The sequence below is a fragment of the Branchiostoma belcheri genome, unplaced genomic scaffold, assembly GCF_001625305.1.
Source record: "Branchiostoma belcheri isolate BF01 breed outbred unplaced genomic scaffold, Haploidv18h27 scaffold65, whole genome shotgun sequence".
Classification (NCBI taxonomy): Eukaryota; Metazoa; Chordata; class Leptocardii; order Amphioxiformes; family Branchiostomatidae; genus Branchiostoma; species Branchiostoma belcheri.
Genome location: NW_017804298.1, coordinates 1,628,393 through 1,649,530, shown reverse-complemented (window position 1 = coordinate 1,649,530; position 21,138 = coordinate 1,628,393). Strand labels below are relative to the sequence as shown.

The following is a 21,138-nucleotide window of genomic DNA, read 5'->3' as shown; positions in this document are numbered from 1 at the left end:
ATGGTGCTGTCAGGACAGGCTAGCATCTATGACCTTCTGTACAACAGCCGAGCTGGGAATGCATGACAGTGTGTTAACATACATGTAAACTACGTAATTGAATATAAACCTACTATTTTATTATCTTTGACACTTTCGCAGCATGGTGCTGTCAGGACAGGCCGGCATCTACGACCTGCTGTACAACACAGCTGAGCTGGAGGGGGCCAGCATCCAGGAGTGTGTGTACCAGCTGCTGCTGCTGCTGCCCACCGACCCGACAGTGCAGTCAGCGCTGGACAGCCTGAGTGAACAGCCGGTGAAAGAGGAGAACAGAGCGGTGCTGTCCGCCGCCCTGGAGCTGCTCATCGGACAGAAGGCGCCCAAGATCTCTCCTCTCCGATTGGTCTATAACCTGCAGGTACATTTTCACAGAGAATTTTGACCATAGCCTGGAATCCATCCGTGAATGCTTCAAAGGCAGAGCGGGGGAGCAGAGACAATCGTTCACTGATGGATTCCAGGCTATTTTGACAGAGGTGTTCGGAATAGATTAGGACATATCAGCATGTCAATAGAACATATCAGTGTCAGTTGTTCGACATGTCCAATCAGGATTGGTCTAATGTTCGAATGGTGTGAGAAGCTGGTGCTTTACACCGAAGGACAGTTATACCGGCTGAAAATGTTGGGAGCGACAGTCACCATAATTATAGTTGATGATAGTTGGACGTTGTAATAATGTTAATGGCATGTTGTTGAACAGGCGCTGAGTGGCCATGTAATGCCAGTCGATGAAGACGAGGGTCTGAGCGCCATCCTGCACGTCCAGCAGTTCTGCCAGAACTTCCTGCGCGGCGGCGGGCTGGACTTCCTCTTCTGTCTGCTGAGTAAGGACGGTCTGGACGCTGACATGGTGATCCAGGCGCGCCGCGGCTGCCTCAACACCTGCCTGCAGCTGACCAGGTGCAGTGTCTGTTGTCTATTTAATATGTTATACTTGGGCCATGATAATTTTGTTTACAGGTGTTCTGGCCCATGTGATAACTAGCAGTATCACACGGGGTTCTAATGGTTATCACACGGGATTTCAAAAGTTCTGTAGAAATTAATAGATTAATAATTATAAATTAATAAATCATGTTTTGCATGTGCTGCTTTTCAAATTTGAGTAACTGACTCGGATGTTGGTATTCATCATCTTACAACCTGGAAGTCTAAAGTCTCTGATTTCTTGTTGCCCCAGGTTTTTGCTCGGTGGAAAGCCATCGCGTGACGTCAGCTCCGAATCCGTGGGCGGCGCGACGCCCGTGAAGCTCCGTCGCCAGTCCGCCTCCACCCCGGAACAGGAGGCCATGTCGCCGGGCGCGCCGTCGCCGGGCGCAATGGCGATGTCACCCGTCGCCGTGGCAACGGACTCGGAGAACGAGGGCGCGTACACGGCAGCGTGGAAGGAGGCCAGCAGACAGGTGCTGGATTTTTTTTCCTTTATTGAAGAAATATAACATACAAAAACAAAGGTGCATAAATGTTCACCTTTGCATGTGTTCTGCTCTGTTAATTTGAGAAACACATTCGTATATATAGTCAAACTGGAGTATAACCCCTCTTACTATAAAATTGCAACAATCATGATGTAACGTAACACTATATATACCATGGTGAGAGACGTCAACAAATCAGGTCATTGGCCAGGTCAGAGGTCAGTGTTTGAAACAGAAGAAGAGAAAACGTAGCAAAAACAATATGTTTTTGATAAACATAAAACGTACAAAACCTTGTGGCAAGCCCCCCTAATTCATACATACATGAGGTGTTCTTCAGTGTGACTGGTTACAGAATGTTTGTCTTGTGTCCACGTGTTGACAGGTGCTGGACATGACAGAGGAGGGGTTCAGGGAACTGTTACAGTGCCTGGTGGGACTGGCCTGGGCGGCGGCAGCGGGCAGACTGGACCTGGCACCGTACGCACCAGCCAACACACAAGGTAGGGGTAGATAGGGAATGTGTTACTGTATATCAAACTATAAACCATTCCTTTTGTAAGATTAAGGTTAAGGTAGTCTGGTTGCCTTTTCTAAAGCCGTAGGGGCCTCCTATGTTATCTACAGTTACTGTAACTGTGTCAAGGGCATGGTATTGGAAGGCAGAGCCCATCCCTCTCATTGACATTCTGTTGACGTGCCACCTAGTAAATAGTCATACAGATGCAGGTACAGGTATTACAGGGCTTGAAATACTTTTTTCTGTATGCCTGCACCAGACAAATTTTACTTGACTTTGAGAAGTATGGATCACACTAAAAACTATAAATATAGATGGATCATACAATCTGAAGTACCTTCACAGCTTCAATTTTACCTGCGCTAAGGTACAAAATTACGAACCCAATATTTCGAGCCCTGTAGGGTACACAACCCTACTGAATATTGTATTCAACCAAATTATTTATCCTGTGTTCCAGGCACCCCAGGTCGGAAGCGTAGCGGTGGGCTGTCCCACGTGAGTATATGTTCGGGCGACGCGGTGTCCAGCCAGGACGCCACCATCGCGGCGGCAGCCATGGACCTGCTGGTGTCGTGCCTGCACCTCCGCACTCACGACCTGGACAAGTTTTACACCTGGGAGTTCCTGCAAGACTTCATCGTCGACGTCTTACTGGCCTCCGCAAGCCCAAAGGTAGTACCAGTAGCAGGCTTTTAGCTAGGGGGTGTCCAGGGGATCTTTTGGACACCCTGTACTGAAAATGATAAGAAATTGGACGCCCTCCTTTTTTGGAGGACACCCTGAAGATGCCCTTTTTTTTCCCAGTACCAACTCCTACCATGTTCACATCCGTCCCTTCAACCTTACCATAAATACAAAACTGATGGTTTACTGAAGGAAAAAAAACTCAAACTCCAAATTTGTATGTCATATAAAAAGGCTACAAGCATACTACTGTTATACCTACATTTTTTGTACGTCTACAGTAAATTGCAGAATGGGTTTGATTTGGTTGTGGGCACTGAAGACAATAATTGTATTTGAAAATCAACATGACAGTGAATAATGTTCACAACTACAGGTCCGGGAAGCTGCTACCCACAGTCTGTACTCCCTGAGCAAGATCCGAAGCACGGTAGAACATGGGGACAACAACACCGCCACCCCCAAACAGTTCCTGCTCAGGATACTCCAGCAAGCGCACGTACCCCTGTGGACGTCTTCATCGTATGTACGAACGGCTGCCTTCCGACTTCTATGCCAGAGCGAGCACTACTTCAGGCTGGTGTGTAAGCTAGTGCAGGGGATGGACTCGGATGACCTCCACGGGATAGGGCTGAACACAACCAGTTTGCTGCAGTCAGAACTGGACTGGCTCAACAACTTCGAGCCGACGGAATCGGACGACTATGCGGACGCAGATGATGTGCTCTTGACCGGTCATCTCCGGCTCATCAAGACCCTGTGTCAGAAGCCAGGAGTGGACAGAGCAGACATCGGTCAGTCTTGTAGGGTTCTCACTAGGGCTTACATGTGATTGCACAACAGTTGTCTTTCTGCATTCCCTTGGTTGTCAGTCAGACATAGAGTGACTCTAGGTGAAGTGAGCGTGAGCACCCCCATGTAGCCCAATGTACAAATTATGGCAACTACTGTACTAGTACTGCTACATATCATACAGTTTCATATGAAGGTCTTATAAGTTGATTGTCAGTTCATGCCTAAGGACTAATTGCAAGTAACAAAGACATACAGTAGGAACAATGACACAATGTACAAAAAGGAATATAAAATGGCTAATCCTCAGTCTAGGAGGTAAATTGTGTAAAAAGATGTTCTTTTGTGTAAGCCATGGAAGACATCATGTCCCACTTTTTCATTACATGTATGTTTGTTAATATCATTGTTGCTGTTCCTTCCACACCCCCAGGTTTCTCCCTGAACAGGCTCCTCCTGCAACAGCTGCTGTTCCCTGCTGCCCACCGTGGGACAGCTGCGCAGACAGCCGCCCAGGGGACAGCAAAGGAACACGACTCCTCCCTCAAGTCCAAGTGTCACAGCGACTCCTGTCGGCAGGTGGGTACGTCTGGTGGGCTGGATCAAACCTTAATGCCCTGTTTACATGTACATGTAGCTGAATATGGCATCCTGAACACCACTGAACTGTCCCCTACTATGGTTAGGAGTACTTCGGGAGCAAGGTCAACTGTGGTTAGCTGGTGTTTGGCAAGGTTAGCTACTGTTCGGCTGCATCAGCCAAATGTTTTAGAATGTCTAAAGGATTTGGATATGGACCAAAAGTTGGGCCTTGAGTTAGGGTTAGGGTTAGTCAAAGTTGCCCTGATGAATATGACAGATGGTTATGGAAACATTGGCTCTTGTCAAACAAGATGAGAGTGGTTTTGAATAAAGAACTTATATTAGATGTTCATTGACTCACCAACTGGACAAAGTTTTATTCATGTATTTATTCATTATCTTTTTCCTGGGCTGTCTGCCTGCAGGTAGCGTATGACCTGCTGGTGATCCTATGTGAGGGGTGTGGGGAGAACCTCCAGGACATGACCTCACAGCTGGTCAACATGCACCACCAGCCACAACTCACACACAAGAGGGAGTGGGAGGTACAAAACACTTCTTATGTTGAGAGTTCATCTGTGTTGGTAGAAGTCATTATGCAGCAAGATTAAACAATTTACTGTAATTTCCAACACAAGAAATTGGACTCACCCAAATTTTTGATTTTCGAAACGTCACGGAAGTGGTGGATTGTTCATTCCTTGACAAAGACTGGAGTTGTACGGTCAAAAATTTGGGTGAGTCCAATTTCTTGTGTTGGAAATTACAGTTTAATCATGCTGCATAACAAAACACTTCTGTAGTCTGGAATCCATATCCCAGGGCTCCATATACTTTTTCCATCCATGTTGCACCACTTGTTTAGCCTGTACTACTAAGGCTAGCAGACACAAGATCGAGAGGACTCAGGTTTTGATGCCTGGTATTCCTGGTTAGACATTGTACAAAATGTACATGTGTCCTTGTTGCAGGGTTAAAAATATACTTTTTTCTTCATACCTGCACTGGTGTAACATTGAAAATTACCAGCACCAGACATTTTACCCTTATTGTCTTTAGCCTTCTAATACTTTTTTTTGCATACCCACACTAAAACGTGTAGCATTGGAAATTATCTGCACCAGACAAATTTGGTGCTCTGCTCTGCATGAAAAATAGATTATGCATCAAGCTGGAAATTTCTTTATTCAGCATTTTGCAGGTGGTAGCAACTCAAGTCATCACTGCAGTAAACAAAAATCCACAAATACCTGTTAGGCCACTGTCTCAAAAGTACTTTTGTTTCCTAGACGAAATGAGTTAGGATGCTTGTTGATGGTAGTCTAATGTAAATGCTGGGGATAAAATCAGTCCACTTTCTCACTCCAGGTACATGTATATTATTGTATAGTATGGAATTTCTCTGACTAAAATACTCAAAAACCTCACGGTAACAATTGTTATTTTCTCCAGCATTTACCCCTGGTGGATGGACGAGCAGGCTGTGGATATGTGGGGCTTAAGAACGGCGGCGCCACCTGTTACATGAACTCGGTACTGCAGCAGCTCTTCATGACCCCAGGCATTCCAGAGGTTCGTGTGTCTGTTACAGCTTTGTACATTCAAAATAGAAGTTCTGGTGCTATACAGATCCCAAATTAGGCCTCGGAAAAAATGTTGTATTTTTTCAAGTCTCCTGGCTGACCCTAGCAAAACCCTGCCAACCCAATCTACATCCTTTTTTCTGTTTGACTGCTGGCAAGGCCATAGGCCATGTGATTTTATGTTATTTCACTCATTGAGGACATTGGATGAAATTTCCCTTCCCAGCCTTGCTTTTACGAAACAAAGCATTTTTTCCCTTACAGAGATGTGTAACAGTTACCATGTTCTGTTTCTTTTTAATTAGCAATTGTTGGGAGTGGAATCGTCTTCGCAGAGTGCATCAGACGGGATCCTACACGAGGCCCAGCGTATCATGGCACACCTACAGGGCAGCATGGTGCAGTACTACACTCCTGACACCTTCTGGAACTCCTTCAAACTCTGGGGGGAGACCATCAACGTCAGGGAGCATCAGGACGCCTTCGAGTTCCTCACCAACCTCACAGACCAGGTATGAACACTTTTTTTTTCTGGGGTTACTTGCCTCGAGTTTTTTGATAGTTGCGACACACTAATAGTCATGCCTTCAAGTACCAGAGCTATCAACCAAGGATTGAGGTGTTCAAAAACTGTTTTTTTCCTAGAACTAATGTAAAGTGGAAGTCACAGCCACCAACTACAGTAGGGGCATCATCACTAGATAGCTTTAAACAATGCTTTGGTCTAGATATTCAAAGGCTGGGTGTAACACGTCGTTTGGTGTATAATTGTAGCCAGCTGTCGCTGCACGGCGTGCTGCCGCACAGCTTCAATGCACTGGGTGCAGGGAAGTCTGAAATCTCTGATTTTCTTGTTCACCTTTTCCCCCAGGTTGACACCGTGCTGAAGAAGCTGGGTAAACAGGAGCTGTTCAAGTCCAAGTTCCAGGGGGTGTTCAGTGACCAGCAGATCTGCATCGAGTGTCCGCACCGCTACGAGCAGGAGGAGGAGTTCATGGCGCTCAACGTCACCGTCAAACAGCCCACGCTCGAGCAGTCACTCGAGCAGTTTGTACGCGGGGAGATACTGGAAGGTAGGCCTGATATGTTCACGACTTTCAGGCGTTTTGTACTAGGTTCTTACATTTGTACATGTTATTCTGAGTCAGTACCCATTTCTAATGAGATCTGTTTTTGAAAGCAGGATATTCTGCTAAGCCTGCAAGTACAGTAGATTACTAGAAGTTGCACATTGCTAATAACTATAATATAGGTGCAAACAAGGGAATGGGAGATGCAGGGTTTCTTTTTATGCAACCAGTATAGACTCTCTCCTGCAATGATTGGCTACATCTAGTGACAAGAAACAGTACTGCAGTCAGAAGCTCTGAAGAAGTTGATAGGGCCAAGGAAAAAAAATGTTGTGTTTCCTGTTTCAGTCCAGAAAAAATTAGGGTCGGTAGGTAGGGATTATCTTATTTTATTTTTATTTTTTATTTTTTTTTTTAGACTTTGCTGATTGCTGTGTTTATATAAGCAGAACATGATGAAAAATCGATTGTGCAATATTATATTTCATCACTCAGGTACTCAGGTGTCAGATCATGGAGCTTTAAACGGTCGATCAGCTCGAAGAACTTAACAGATGTCCCTAGCCCTTGCAGGGCTAAATTCAGATTCAGGTCCTGATTCAAGTCTACAGGTTTTCAGGGTTTTACCAGGGATTTGGGAGAAAAAAAAGAAACAAAAAAGAATTCTAAAGAAAAAAAAAATTAATCTGCACAAAATTTTAATTGGTTTCTATCCCTTTGTTTGCCTAAAAATCGATAGTGTGATTGTATCAATCACACTATGTCTAAACCCAAAAAAAATTAGCTAAATCGGCGATTTAAGGTTATTGCGCAATGGACGTGCCCTATGACCTTCAACCTTTGGGGGTCATGCAGGCGTCAACAGCGCCCTCCCCCATGCCTTGCCAGTCCGTTTTCGTGGGCAAATTTCTGCTTTTTTAGAGGTTTTGCGACCTAAAAACTCCCATCAGAGGAAAAATACACCACAGACGACATTTTCATGGTAAATATCGATAAATGGACCAGGCATTTTTCTGTCCCGTTGCCGATTTTGCTGATTTTCGCCATGTGCTTATAATTTGTTTACGTCGATAGCTACCTTTCCTCGTCCGGTTTTATGGGCAAATTTCCGCTTTTTTAGACGTTTTGGGACTAAAAGACCGACAAAGGGGGAAAAATAAATCATATACATTATTTTTATGAGAAATACTGCTATCATGGACCAGACATTTTTCTTTCGCGTTGCCGAATTTTTGCGGCCGCCGCATGCTGATGGTGCAGTACGGTAGGGAATTTTCTACGATTATTTCGTAAATGTATCGGCTTTTAAACTTATTTTCGGAGTCGATGGCTTTGTTTTACAAACAAATCAGACAAATTATTAGCGTTATTTAAACGACTTCAAAACGCTAGCGGGGCGCCCGATGTTCCACCAATGACAGCGATTCTCTCGGTAGCGTCGTGCAAAATGTTTTGGTTCAGCAATATGCAGGGGTCCACACAAAAATAAGGCTAGGGTCGGCGTTTTTTTTTAGGGTCGGTCGGGAAACAGGAAACACAACATTTATTTTCCTAGGCCTAGACATCAAAATGTAAACAGAGTCTAAGAAAGTACGAAGTAGCCCTTGCAGCCCTAATATTCTAAGAGATGCTTAACCAACCAGATGAAACTATTTTCGGTAGTTGACTGTTCTGTTCCCCCTGTTCAGGTGAGAATGCGTACCTGTGTGAGAAGTGTAACGAGAAGCGCAGTGCTGTGAAGAGGATGTGTCTGAAGCGGCTGCCGCCTCACCTCGCCATCCAGCTCAAACGCTTCGACTACGACTGGGAGGCCAACAGGGCACTCAAGTTCGACGACTACTTCAGGGTAAGCCAAGTTCAAGTTTATGCAGTACCTCACACATTTCAATACTTCTGGGACAGAAGTACTAGTATTGTAATATTTTGGGCAGCACTGCTTTAACGGAGTATTTTTGTCTGTACCAGCAAGGATTGGAAATGAGTGGTCAGAGATTGGGCTACCCTGGGTTGTAGGATATGGTTTTTAAATTCACCAGTAATGTGTACTGTGTATTAGATTCAAGTTTATTTGTTCATACATACATTACAGGTTACACTAGCATTTCAAACACTTCTTGCAGCCCATATGCTGAATTGGGGTATTGACATTTACAAAACAAAGTAATTATGGTATGAAACATAAACCATCTGTGATACCAGAGTGAGTATATTACTAATAATTCATGTACATTCTATGATGACAATTCAAACTGGTATTTTCCCCATTATCACACAATACAGTTCCAGTACATTCACAAAAACTAAACCCAAAACACTTCCAGGAGGTCTGAAACTCTAATTTCTCATTTTTACTTCAGTTTCCGCGGGAGTTAGACGTGGCGCCGTACACAGTGGAAGGCGTGGAACAGTCCACGCGGCAGGGGGGGTGCACGGAGCCGACGTCTCCGGGATCGCCCGCCAAAGCGACGACGCTGTACCGGCTGGTGGGGGTGGTGGTCCACAGCGGGCAGGCCAACGCTGGGCACTACTACGCCTTCATACAGGACAGAAGGCCTGGCAGACAGGTGGAGAATGACAACTGATAATGATTGTAGCATGAAAGTTCATTTGTGTTGGTACAAGTCATTATGAAATAAAGACTAAACTTTAACTGCCAACACTACAATCATGAATTTACATCCCAAGTTATCTGGCACGTATGACCCGCTACTACAGTCATGTTTCTCTGACATCACATTCCAAGAGTAGATGGGTCCATTCCGTGAACAAGGTTGACGGGGTCAGATGAAAATTTGGGGTAAGTCCCAATTCATTGTAGTGTTGGCATTTATTTCATAATGACTAAGTCTTGTACCAAGATTTCATAATTATGATATTAATGACTGTTTTAGTTAGTGTGTTTGTTCAAATTGTCTTGATTTTTATTGGAGCAAACACAATTCAGGGGGTGCGCTAGCCAATCCTTGCCTGTATGATTTGTGTTAAAATGAATGAATTGACCTGACAGGGCCACTGGCTGAAGTTTAACGACACGACAGTAGAGGAGGTGGAGCTGACAGATCAGCTGCTGGAGGAGGAGTGCTTCGGGGGGACGTTCCAAGTCAGCTCTACGGTAAGCTGCTCTCTTTTGAGATGTAATCTTGATACAAAAAATTCCTGGAGTATTTACAAATCTTGGTAGAAGACTTACATGTAGTCATTGCAATTTTCAACACAAGAAATTGGACTCCAGTCTTGAAGTTGAACAATCCCCCACTTTTATGATTTCTAAAAAAAAAACATTTTTTGTGACACTTTACATGTACATTACTTTTCTTACTTCTAGTAGGTGTAAAATGGGTACCTGACTTTGGTTGAGGAGGTAAAAGGCAGTGGAAGGAGAGGGATGGGCTCTGCCTTCCAATATTGTGCTCTAGACACAGTGGATTAACAACCCTCTGCCCCTACGGCCTCAATGAGGCTATGAGACAGCTTTTATCTTTAAGGCAATATTTACTATTTGGCAATACACTGTATTATTAAATTATATTGCAGTGTTGTCCCTGTCACTCATTTCTTGGGTGTATTCTGTCCAGGCCACCAGTACGTCGAGTTCCTTCCCAGAGACCCGTGTGCGGTACTGGAGCGCCTACCTCCTGTTCTACGAGAGACAAGATGGCCGCCCAGCTGTCCCCAAATCACCGTCCAGCAAGGATGTTAGGAAACCCAATGGAAGGTCAGCAGTTGGCTTCTCTTTCTAAGAAAAAACACCCAAAATAAAAACCTTGTGCTCTTTGTAAAGGGGTCACAGCTGTCATGACCTAGTGCTATTCACTGACAGGTTGCCGCCTAGTAGGGCTACATGTAGGTGACAGCCTATCCCAACTTCTTTCCCAACTCTAAACTATAGGAAAGTGAACAGCAGCAGATTTGACACTAATGACCTTGTAATTTCCTTGTGCTGTCCAGATTGCTGCATAGATAGGATAGCCTGTAATAGCTACATGTAGGTGCTGTTATCCAGGCAGGTGAACAGCAGGAAATTTGACACCAATGACCTTCTAATGGCCTTTTTTGCTGTTCAGATTGCTGCCCAGATGGTACAGTCTGTCCCTGCTGGAAAGATTGTATCCTCTTGGCAGCAATAAAACACAATTTTAAAATAATTATAATGACCTTGTAATGTCCTTGTGCTGTTCAGGTCGCTGCCCAGAGGTGACAGCCTGTCCCAGCTGGCTGCCCTGATCCAGGCGGGTGAACAGCAGGGCCTGTTCCAGTCCTCCATGCCTCCCGACCTTCAGCAGGAGGTCCACACCCAGAACCTGCGCTTCATGCTGAACAAGGACATCTATAGTGCACAGTACTTCTCCTTCATCAAGAGACTGGTCTGCTGTCCACTGGTGAGCCTACAGCACTATTTCAATATACATGACATTACATGTACTAGTATGTTATATATAGTTACCAGTGGTAGAAATGCTTTTTTTCAGTGTTCTGCAATATTACAGAATGTTAAAATTTTGTTCTGCAATTCAGAAATACTGTCTGAAAATGTACAAGCCTCCATACTACAACCTTATCAACCTGATAATGCCTATGTGCCTATATTTACATCGTACATGGAGGCCAACACCATTGAAATGCCAGCTTGATTTGCATGTTTGCAAAATTGCAATATTGAAAATCTCTCTGCAAAATGCAGACTGCAGGACATGTAGTGGACTAATTTTTAACACTGAATGGCAAATGCATTGCATTTTTGTCTTCAGAGGTTTTGTTTTCAATGTTTCTGAGTTCTGGGATAAGATAAGAGAATTTGTGACTGTTTCTGTAGCAGGGAGAGGTGGTTACGGAGGCAGAGCTGGTGGCAGGGACCAAACTGGCTCTCCACTTCCTGTGCAATACCTACTTCACCACCAAGGGGGCGCTGCGGTCCGAGGTGCACAGCTGGGTGGACTGTGTGAAGCAGCTTCTCCAGGCCAGCAGCCAGGCCTGCACCTTCCTGGTCAACTTTGTCAGTCAGCAGGAGGGAACGCTCTACATCAGGTGGGTGTCCAGGTCAAAAGAGTTAGGCCATACTGATTTGGTAAAATCTGAGGAAAAGTTATGCTTTCCCCTTGGTTATTGTTTCATTCATTCTCAAGTCAAATCTTCCTTTTTGAAGAGTCACAGAGTTCTCCCCAAAAAGAAACACCCCTACACTGGTTGAAAGATAGTGTAAGCAGCTAAATAACAGTATAGGGGTCCAAATCTTTTCAAAATCCAAATTACTCCTTGCTCTATAAGTATGTTATAGAATAAGTTGCCCTCACAGGCCATACAGGCACACTCAGTAGAGGCCTTCAGGGCTGTCTTGCATGCCATAAGGACCCCGCACCTCCTTCCTTCTCAGTGATACCCCTTGCGGGGTTGTTGGAGGGTACAGAAGATGAAGATGAAGAGCACTGTTAATGCTCCCAAATATTGCCTTTGTAGCATTTTTGTTGTACATGTATTTATAACATAACGTATGCCCAATTGTTGTACCCAGACCGCTGTTACTAGAGTGTCCTACGAGGGAAGTCCGCATCACGTTTGCCTCACTGATCCACGCTGTGCTGGAGGTCTGTCTCAAGAGGAACATCTCACTATGTGACAGGTGGGACATCTGCTTTTTGTTTGGATCTGTTTGGATCAAGCAGATTGTTCTGTGTTTGTACATTTTCTTGTGTTGGACATTACAGTTTAAACTCGATTCAACATGACAGCAATGATGCATGTAGATATCTGAACTTTTTTTCTTGCTGTTGCAGTCTCTTACAGCTGCTACTGTCGATGGTCAACCAGTATGTGGCCAGCAACCTCAGGAACAGTGATGCCTTCTTCAGGTGCTGTTTGTATTTTCGTAAATTCTCCTTTAAGTTAGTTTGTCTATTGAAGATCATCCATACAGAGTATGTTTTAGTCATTGCAAGTTATTGATATAGGGTGCAATATTTCATGAGACCCTTTGAGAGCTACATGTAGTTACAGCTTACTGTATACTTTGGATACAGCCAAACGACCACTCAGGAGACCGAGTTTTTATAACTTTAATTGTGGATTGAATGTAATTCAGTGGTCCCACTGTAATGTTCAATGAAATACACCTTGAATCATGTTCTAACTTTCCCCCATCCAGTCTGTTCCATGAGTACGGCCGGCTGGGTACCAGTGCCTGTGAACACCTCCTGTCCCTAGTGTACATGATTGTACATGTATGTACATGTATGTTCTAACTTTGTGTTTTCCCCCAGCCTGTTCCATGAGTACGGTCGGCTGGGTACCAGTGCCTGTGAACACCTCCTGCCCCTAGTGTTCCATGTTCTAACTTTACCTATGTTCCCCCCAGCCTGTTCCATGAGTACGGCCGGCTGGGTACCAGTGCCTGTGAACACCTCCTGCAGCAGAACATGTTCTCGTGTCTGCTGGGCCTGCTGCTGACAGGACCACAGATCCAGCAGGGAAACACCGGCAGTAAGTGGACACCAGGAGAGATCCCCGAGCTGCTGCCGCTGCACCTGGCACTGGCTACCACCGTTCTACACTGTGATGTGTCGTACGCAAGGAGCGACGGTAAGGGAATGTCCAAGAATTATTTCATCTGGTTGGTACAACATTAGGATATCTCTTAGTAGGTCTTTTACCCCAAGGTAAGCCCAACTGGCATGGGCATGGGGCAAAGTAAGGGAGGAGAGGAGACCCAGTTATTGAGGTTTTCTTTTTACACAACTCATATAGACTCTCACAAGCATTGAAAAGTACATCTAAGCAGGTGAAATATACCGGTTGTATAAAAAGAAAACCCAAAAATCCTGGTGTTTCACCCCCTTTTCTTGGCAATGATGACTGTGTGGCTAGGTTAGGGGTCAGGAGATCAAGAAGTTATGGGTTTGATCCCTGCTTTGTTTTTGTGTGCCTTATTGGGTGTGTTGTTGGCAATGTCTCAGGCAGGGGAAGACACCGAGCTCCATATTTGTCTTAGCCAGATGACGTTAACCTTTATGCTGCTGTGCGTTACTTACAGATCCAGGAGACAGCCTCCCCCCCAGACCCACCAGTATAGTAGCACCAGAACAGTACATCAAGGCTCCTGTAGCTGTGCAGGCCTGTATATCAGGGGAACAGGCAAGGGCCTACGTCAATGAGGTGAGGATACCTTCATACTACTAAAAATTATTTGATTTCGTGACTTGCATTTGATTTGTCATTGAGGTTTGGAGTAACTGGGAATGCTGTAGTTAGAAATACATGTGTGTGTCTGTACAGCTTTGATCACAGTCACAAGGCTGTACATAAGGATTTAGGTTTGTTTTTCAGGGACGTGGGTTCATAGTGAAATGTGCAATACCGATAACAAAAGGCATGTGCATTACTGCCAGTACTACTAGCCAACTGCTGCTGACCCCTGCGTCCCTGGGACAACAGCAGCAGAATACTAGTAATCAAATTCTGGACAGTGAATGAATGAGTGATCTATAGTTGCTGAACTTTGGATACCCCCCATGAGTAGAGGCCTGTGGCCCTTTCAGTGATCCCGACAGCTACATATATGACTTCAAACTAATTCCATTTACATTGTATTTCTTTTTCCAGGTTGTGTGGGTGTTCACACAGGGCTCCACCCCTCCCTCCAGCCTGGTGGAGATGCTGCTGCACTGCTGCTACTGTAACAGGCACTTCTCCCTGATGCTGCTGGACAGCCTTAAGCAGTACCTGAGGACCACAGCCACCAGTGAGCTGCGAGGGCTTCTCACAACTCTACAGGAGGTCTCAAAATTTTCTCAAAATTTTTTTTGCTTTTATGATGTTTTCTTTTGTTGGTGTCTTATAAGCCCATTTGGGATGGGTGACATGCAGTCGCAAGACACAGTACTGTAATAAACTTATTTTTGACAAATATTTATAACCAAACACACAACAAAAGTTAGCTACTCTGGGGTGTTTTCAAGACGCACTCTGTCTCTTCTTCAGCCCGGTAAAGATCTCGTCTTGGAGTTCTCTTGTCACATGAATGATTTATGTGATTATCACGTGATAAGAGACAGTCAGGTAGTGAGGCCTCCTGTCCCTGTTTAAGGTACTGCATTGTTGGTGGATCTGGATCACCTCCCAAAACCCCTTGCAGTAAATAATAAACTTTCATTCATTCATGCTTTTCACACTTCCCCTGCTAGGTGTTGATGCTGGAGGACCCCCTGCAGACTGACCGGCTGGACTCCGTCATCAAGGGCACCAACAACGACGGTCTGATCGGGCTGATGCGCGGCAGCCACACCAGCGACAGCACCAGGACATACCAGTGTGTCAAGTTCCTGGTGCACCTGGCCAACAAGAGCCACCCAGCCAAGGAGTTCCTACTGGAGGTGTCATCTGGGTGGAAGTGGGCTGTGTCATGGCTGCAGAAGAAGATGCAGGTGAGGGAGCACTATAGTTTGTTGACTTTTTACCTCCATGAAAGTTGGAGGTATTCTTTTTGGTCTGTCTGTAGGTATGTGTGTTCGTCTGTTGCCACAGATTGTAATGGATATGGTTGGGTTCAGTTTGTTCCAGAGGGAGAAAGCCATTAATCAGGTGTTAGTCATTACACAGGTGTTAATCATGACTTGTGATATAATAGTAGACTAGTGCACCAGATAGCAAAGAACTCCTCCTAATTATATATAAAAGGTGCTGACTTCTAGACACCACGGTGAATGAGAAAAGAACAATTAACATGATTGTACACAAGATTTCATATTTCATGGAGGTCTCCAAATTGCTATTTTGTTTGTTTGTATAAGATCATACTGACTTTATTTTTCCTGGTTCCCCACAGGAACACCAGTACCGCCCGCAGCAGTCCAACGTGTCCAATGAGCTGTCCAGCAGCCGCAGCTTCCAGCGCACCATGAGCGCACAGAGCACGCTGGCCGAGGCAACCGCACTGCTGTCTGAGCTGCAGCCTGACAGCGTCAGCCAAGTGGAGGACCAGCTAGATCTGGACTGATCCAGTTCAAACTGGACAGATCTGGTTCAAGCTAGGCCGGTCTAGTCCAATCAGGGCCAATCTGAGCTGCTCAGGTTCAATCTGAGCTGGTCTAGGCCAGTCTCGACTGATCCAGTTCAATCTGGAATGGTCTGGTTCAATCTGGACTGGTCTAGTCCAATCTGGACTGATCTGGTTCAATCTGGTCTGCTCCAGTTTAATCTGGAATGATCTAGTTCAACTGATCCAGCTCAGTTGCTAAGCAACCAGGTGTTATTGTCTGATCTCCAGCTGGATCTGGTTGTCATCTAAATTTGCCAGATCAACATTTTGCAATCCAGTTCAAACCAGCTCGATCTGGATCCATTCTACCATCCAGACCAGTTAGATCTGGTTTCATCCAGCCAATTCAAGCCAGCTGGATCTGGGTATGGCAGGATCAGTCCCTCTACATTGACACAGAAACACCACTTGCCTAACTAATACATATATGTCTCAGTGTTGGAGCATGCTTCCAAAAAATGGCTCTGTTTATTTGTATGTATTTTAGCATGTCTATATTTGTAAAGTTCAAATATGGCAGTACCAGCATGTTGTATAAAATGTCTAGAGATGCGAAATCGTTTTCACTTACTTGGCTTGGGCTAAAAGTCCTGCAAACATTGTATTTATCATTGCTATGCCCAACCATGTCGTTTTCTGAAGTTGCTGTTTCTTTTAATGTGTGTTAAAGCATTATTTCACAGTTATAGGCTTATGTGCCCCATGCTATATCTACTGCAACAGGCATACACAGAAATCTAGTAAGGTTGCAGTTCAGATTTGATTTGCTAGGTGGCATAGTTGGGCAATGTTGGACTTGGTGTAAAGGCACTTCACAGTTTTGCTGCGTCGGAAACAGTTCTCAGGGTAAAATGTACGTACGCATTATATTTTTACAGCTTTGGGTACAGGAAAGACGTTTTGGAAGGTATACAGTGTTGTGTTTTCGAATCAGTCACAAATGAAATGGTCAACAGTGAATCAGTTATAAACTGTAAAATGTAGTACAATGTACAAACCTTTTGGGAACATAGTGCAGACATCTTGGCAAACAGTACAAACTTCTTTCTTAGAACGATGTGAAAATTTAAGACATTAATAATTTCTCATTTAGGATCACACATTTCCAATAGCTTAGGTGCTCACTTTTCATTTTCTCACTGAAGTAGTTTCATCATCAGGTTGCTACATAAATGATTTGTTAGTATGGCCTAGATTTGCTAGTATGGCCTTCTTTTTATGGTATTCATCCAGAAATACCATGAACTGATCATCAGTGAGAGTACAGTGTTCAGGGCAAATAATATGTGCCTTACCAAGGAACTCAGACTTTTTAAACCATCACAATCCACAAGTGAAACTCACTGTCAAAGTAGTACATTGTTGCTGCAATGAAGAAGTTGCTTTAGACACAGTTTTGCTTATCGTTTAGTTCAGTCTTCTAAATGATTAGTAAGTTGGGTTTTTTTCCTAGTAATTTTTGAAGATGATCTGTGTGTGTGATTTAGATGGCTTTTTCACAGTTATAGCGGCTGCTTTTTGTACAGAAAGGAATTCTTTGTCTACTGCCACTTCTCTGGTTTCCAACACAGAGAAATCATGTAACAACTAACTGTAAAATATGGGACGTTATGCATGTAGAACTAAAGGGCTGTTGGAAAGATTTTTGAAACGGGGGCACATTATTACACCACAGTTGTGAATACTATTTTCTATATGTATGCAGCAATACAGAATGGGCGAACAGGTACACTTTGCAAAAGGAAACATCTTCTAAACCATATCTTCCTTTAGATACTAGTAATAGATACTTGACATTCTTACCAATATGACAACTGTTGCCTATCTAGAATATAGTCAAAATCAAATGAACTAAGAATGAATCAGATATGATCACAATTCTAACCAATGTGTTTACGAATGTGGAAACAGCGTTATGAAAACTGGGAGAAAATGTTTTATTCAACTCCGCCTGTTGAAGAAGATTGACAGGTATGTACAGTTGTACAGAAGCGAAGTTTGTACAAGAATTTCATCCTTATACTCCCTGATGGAATTGAAAGATAAAATTTTGTCCTTGATTCTAAAATTGTTTTACTCTATTGATAAATAAAGCATGTCTGAATACAACGTGTCATTTTCAGTCCTTACATAATGGTTATACAGAGCACTTACACTGGTGAGAAAACCTGTGAGGGCACCCCTCAACTTTTTAAATGGAATCATCCTAGAACGCCTGGTGCAAAGAGGTCATAAAACTACCCACTTGATCATTAACCTTTAGAATCATCCAATAGGGGTATGTTATGCTTGAGCTTAAAGATAATAAACAAAGAAGCCAGTGGGTTCTTCAACGATAGGAACTTTAATAAAACAAATCAAGAAATTAACAATGCAGATAATGTCAGCACTTTACTGACAGCCCCCCACTGTCCAAAGCTACTGTACAAAATTTGGTGTACAGAAGTATAGGTGAGTCAAAGGGGTGTGCCAACATTATCAGTAGTACAATGTACTTGAAATACGGTAAAAAATACAGTAGTAAAATACAGTAAAAATTTGGTTTACAAAAGTACAGGTGGCCAAGGGGTTGAGCAAACATTGTCAGTGATAATTCAAATAAAGTATGAAACGTACAATATTTTGCATTCAATGAACACTATACTCCATATTTGACATGGGGTATACATTGCTCAAAATTTAGAAAAACAAATGTTATAGTAAAAGTGCAATGTTTTAGATATATTGCATGTACGTTACAGGGCCATAGTCATAGTGGACATGTGCAAAAAATATAATGTTATAGTATACAGTAAAACTGAACTGAAAATTAATACATAACATTTTTTTCATTGGCTCCCATGAAGGTTTCCATATTTTGTCTGATTTTTTAATTTTTTTTTTAAATCTTCTTTGGCTGTGACGTCCTGCCAAAGTTTTTCCTCACTTTCTCTAACATTCTTTCAGAGAATCATGCCTCGCATTGAATTTTCAAGTTATATACAACTGTTGGGGAATCGTACCCTACGTCGGCATCGTCTATACACCGGGTTTCTAACGGTAGAACCGACCCCTCCTCAGCAGCTGTGTGATCCTGTTCGCCATGACTTGTACTGGTTCCACCAGGATCCTCAGAGCGCCGCCTTGGGAGTGAGCGAAGATGAATATCAGCACCTGGATAGCGAACATCAGCTCGATGATAGCGGGCGGTATGACGTCTCTCGGCAGGGCGGCCAGTGGTCGCTGCTCCAGGACTGGCACTAATACTGGCTGCTGTCCCCGCACTGGAGAGAGAGGGCGGACGTCTGGAAGCCACATCGGGGCGCCCGGCGCGTCGTAGAACGTGTCTTCAGCTTCAGGCAGCTTCATCGGCAGGCCAATGGCATCGTGGAAGATTTCTTCCTCCATCTTCCACATTGGCAACCCGGGGACGTCATAGAAGACTTCTTCCTCCTTCTCAAGGCGCGAGTTGTCGCCGACTTGGACTTTCCCAGCGCGGGGGAACTCTGCAGATTCCGTACGGTGCACGATAGAACGTTCGCCGGCACAGTGCACCTCTCCGTACACCTCTCCCATATCCCGCAGGGCGGCAAAGAAGCCCGCGTCGCCAAACACTGAGGTGGCGGACCTGATCGCGATAGGATCAGACTTGCGGGGCGGACGGCGGGAAGGCTGGCGGGGTCGGGGCTGCTGGGCTGCCGGGCGGCGCGGCTGGCCTAGGTTAGGGCAGCTCTGACTCTCCGTCGGCACGAAGGTGGCACGGTGGGTATAAGCTGAAACACATCGGTTCAGGGCTACGTCAGACTATGACTAGAAAACACACGTTTGTTACAGAATTGACGTTCTTTACAAACCCTTGGTTTTCAGGAAAAGTCTTAACAACACAAATTGATCGGCTAGTAACTATTAGCAAAGTTACACACCATTAAGAAACAGGATAGGTATGTTTCTCTTTGTATGGATTGTGTTCAGCACCAAGGACAGGCATGTTCATTCGTTCATTGTTCTATAGAACGCAAGACTCTGACAAAACGCACGGATTACAATATACACACACATATGCACATGTAGAACATATTTACCCAATATAGATCTATATCTTTGGGTTCATCTTTACTAAATTTACTTGTATCTTACCTCCTGAGGGTCCGTCATACTTGTCGACCCACTCCTCCAACACGACTGTCTCAAAATCGTCATCGTCGTCATACAACAGCTCGCTTCTGTTGTAACGGTGGGAAAGTTTTGGGATCAACATCGTCCTTGGTTTCCGTGGAACATCTTTCCTTTCCTTCTTCTGCTTTCTGTCTGTGTCAAACATGTACAAACAAACGTCAATCATCTAAAAACTCTTGCTGAAAGTAGAGTTAAATCTGTATGTACGTAACCGGAGGTTTTAGCTTCAAATCGGATCGTTAGCTTGTATTAAGTCCCTGGCAGTTGGAGGGTAAAGAAAATGTTTTGTATCATGAAGACGGAGATTGCCCTGTTATTCTGGGGAAACTGACATAAAAGGCAGGGATTAATACTAAAAGTCATTAAGAATTAATCAGGTACAGATGAGATATTGAAATCAGACCAACTCACCTTCTTTAAGAACTAACCAAAGCACGGTTACAAGAGTGGCGGCTGTCAGTAGGCTCATCACTACGGGATGATGAAACCCCGTGCGGCCTATCGCCATGTTGGCGTGTTTTTTACTCAAGTACAATTTGGCCGAAGATGTGGAAGAACGCAACTATTCTCTCTGTAAGTTCTGTCAATCAGAACTTTGCAGAAAACGCCTGGTAAAACCAGAGTAGAGCTCTGTTTTTGTCGGAGCGGAGACAAATCGTGCTCTCACAACAAAACGACAACTGTTGCTCTGAAGTTTTGTGACGTCACAGTCGCGTGGAAGAACGGCGACTCTCATATTCTTAACCGCGCATGCGCTGACTTTATTAGCTTTTTGGGGGATTTTCTGTACTCAAGAAAAATTTATATTTAATTCTAAGACCATCTACCTGGTCTGTCACCTATAATGAGAAAAGTTCACATGCGACATATAACCAAGTATACATACGACCAGACTTGACCAAAAAACAGCTTGAGGACTCAAAAAACCTAAGAGAGCACCTGAAGACCCAGAGAGAACGGTTTCCACAACAAAAGTGGATGATCAGAAGAGGAGAAGTAGTAGAACTAAAGTAGCAAGAGATGTGAACCAAGATCTCAGTATTATGTACACGAATGTAGACAACTCCATAATGAGCAAGTATGACGAACTCTGTGCACTACTGAATGAAAAAGACTACGACATTATTTGCTTGACGGAAATAAAACCAAAACAGGGAGCGCTACCAGACAAACAGATTATGCAAATCCAGAACTACGACTTGTTACAAGTGATCTGAGTGCACCAGACACTAGAGGATCATGCATCTACATCAAGTCT

The 21,138-nt window shown here is 44.1% G+C and overlaps 1 protein-coding gene across 1 annotated transcript in view; it reads left to right on the top strand.

Annotated features, from left to right (window-relative positions):
* LOC109483582 (ubiquitin carboxyl-terminal hydrolase 24-like) overlaps positions 1 to 17,827 on the top strand; it is a 37,641-nt gene extending 19,814 nt beyond the window's left edge. The window contains 24 exon segments of the mRNA XM_019786617.1: positions 142 to 400; positions 746 to 945; positions 1,226 to 1,448; positions 1,849 to 1,966; positions 2,444 to 2,658; positions 3,047 to 3,464; positions 3,896 to 4,041; positions 4,470 to 4,589; positions 5,497 to 5,616; positions 5,933 to 6,139; positions 6,499 to 6,700; positions 8,386 to 8,543; positions 9,055 to 9,261; positions 9,705 to 9,809; positions 10,273 to 10,412; positions 10,878 to 11,076; positions 11,511 to 11,722; positions 12,207 to 12,314; positions 12,469 to 12,543; positions 13,047 to 13,270; positions 13,722 to 13,843; positions 14,291 to 14,464; positions 14,872 to 15,111; positions 15,513 to 17,827. Coding sequence (XP_019642176.1) covers positions 142 to 400; positions 746 to 945; positions 1,226 to 1,448; positions 1,849 to 1,966; positions 2,444 to 2,658; positions 3,047 to 3,464; positions 3,896 to 4,041; positions 4,470 to 4,589; positions 5,497 to 5,616; positions 5,933 to 6,139; positions 6,499 to 6,700; positions 8,386 to 8,543; positions 9,055 to 9,261; positions 9,705 to 9,809; positions 10,273 to 10,412; positions 10,878 to 11,076; positions 11,511 to 11,722; positions 12,207 to 12,314; positions 12,469 to 12,543; positions 13,047 to 13,270; positions 13,722 to 13,843; positions 14,291 to 14,464; positions 14,872 to 15,111; positions 15,513 to 15,683 — 4,363 coding nt within the window. The 3' untranslated portion in view covers positions 15,684 to 17,827.
* The last annotated feature ends 3,311 nt before the right edge of the window (positions 17,828 to 21,138 follow it).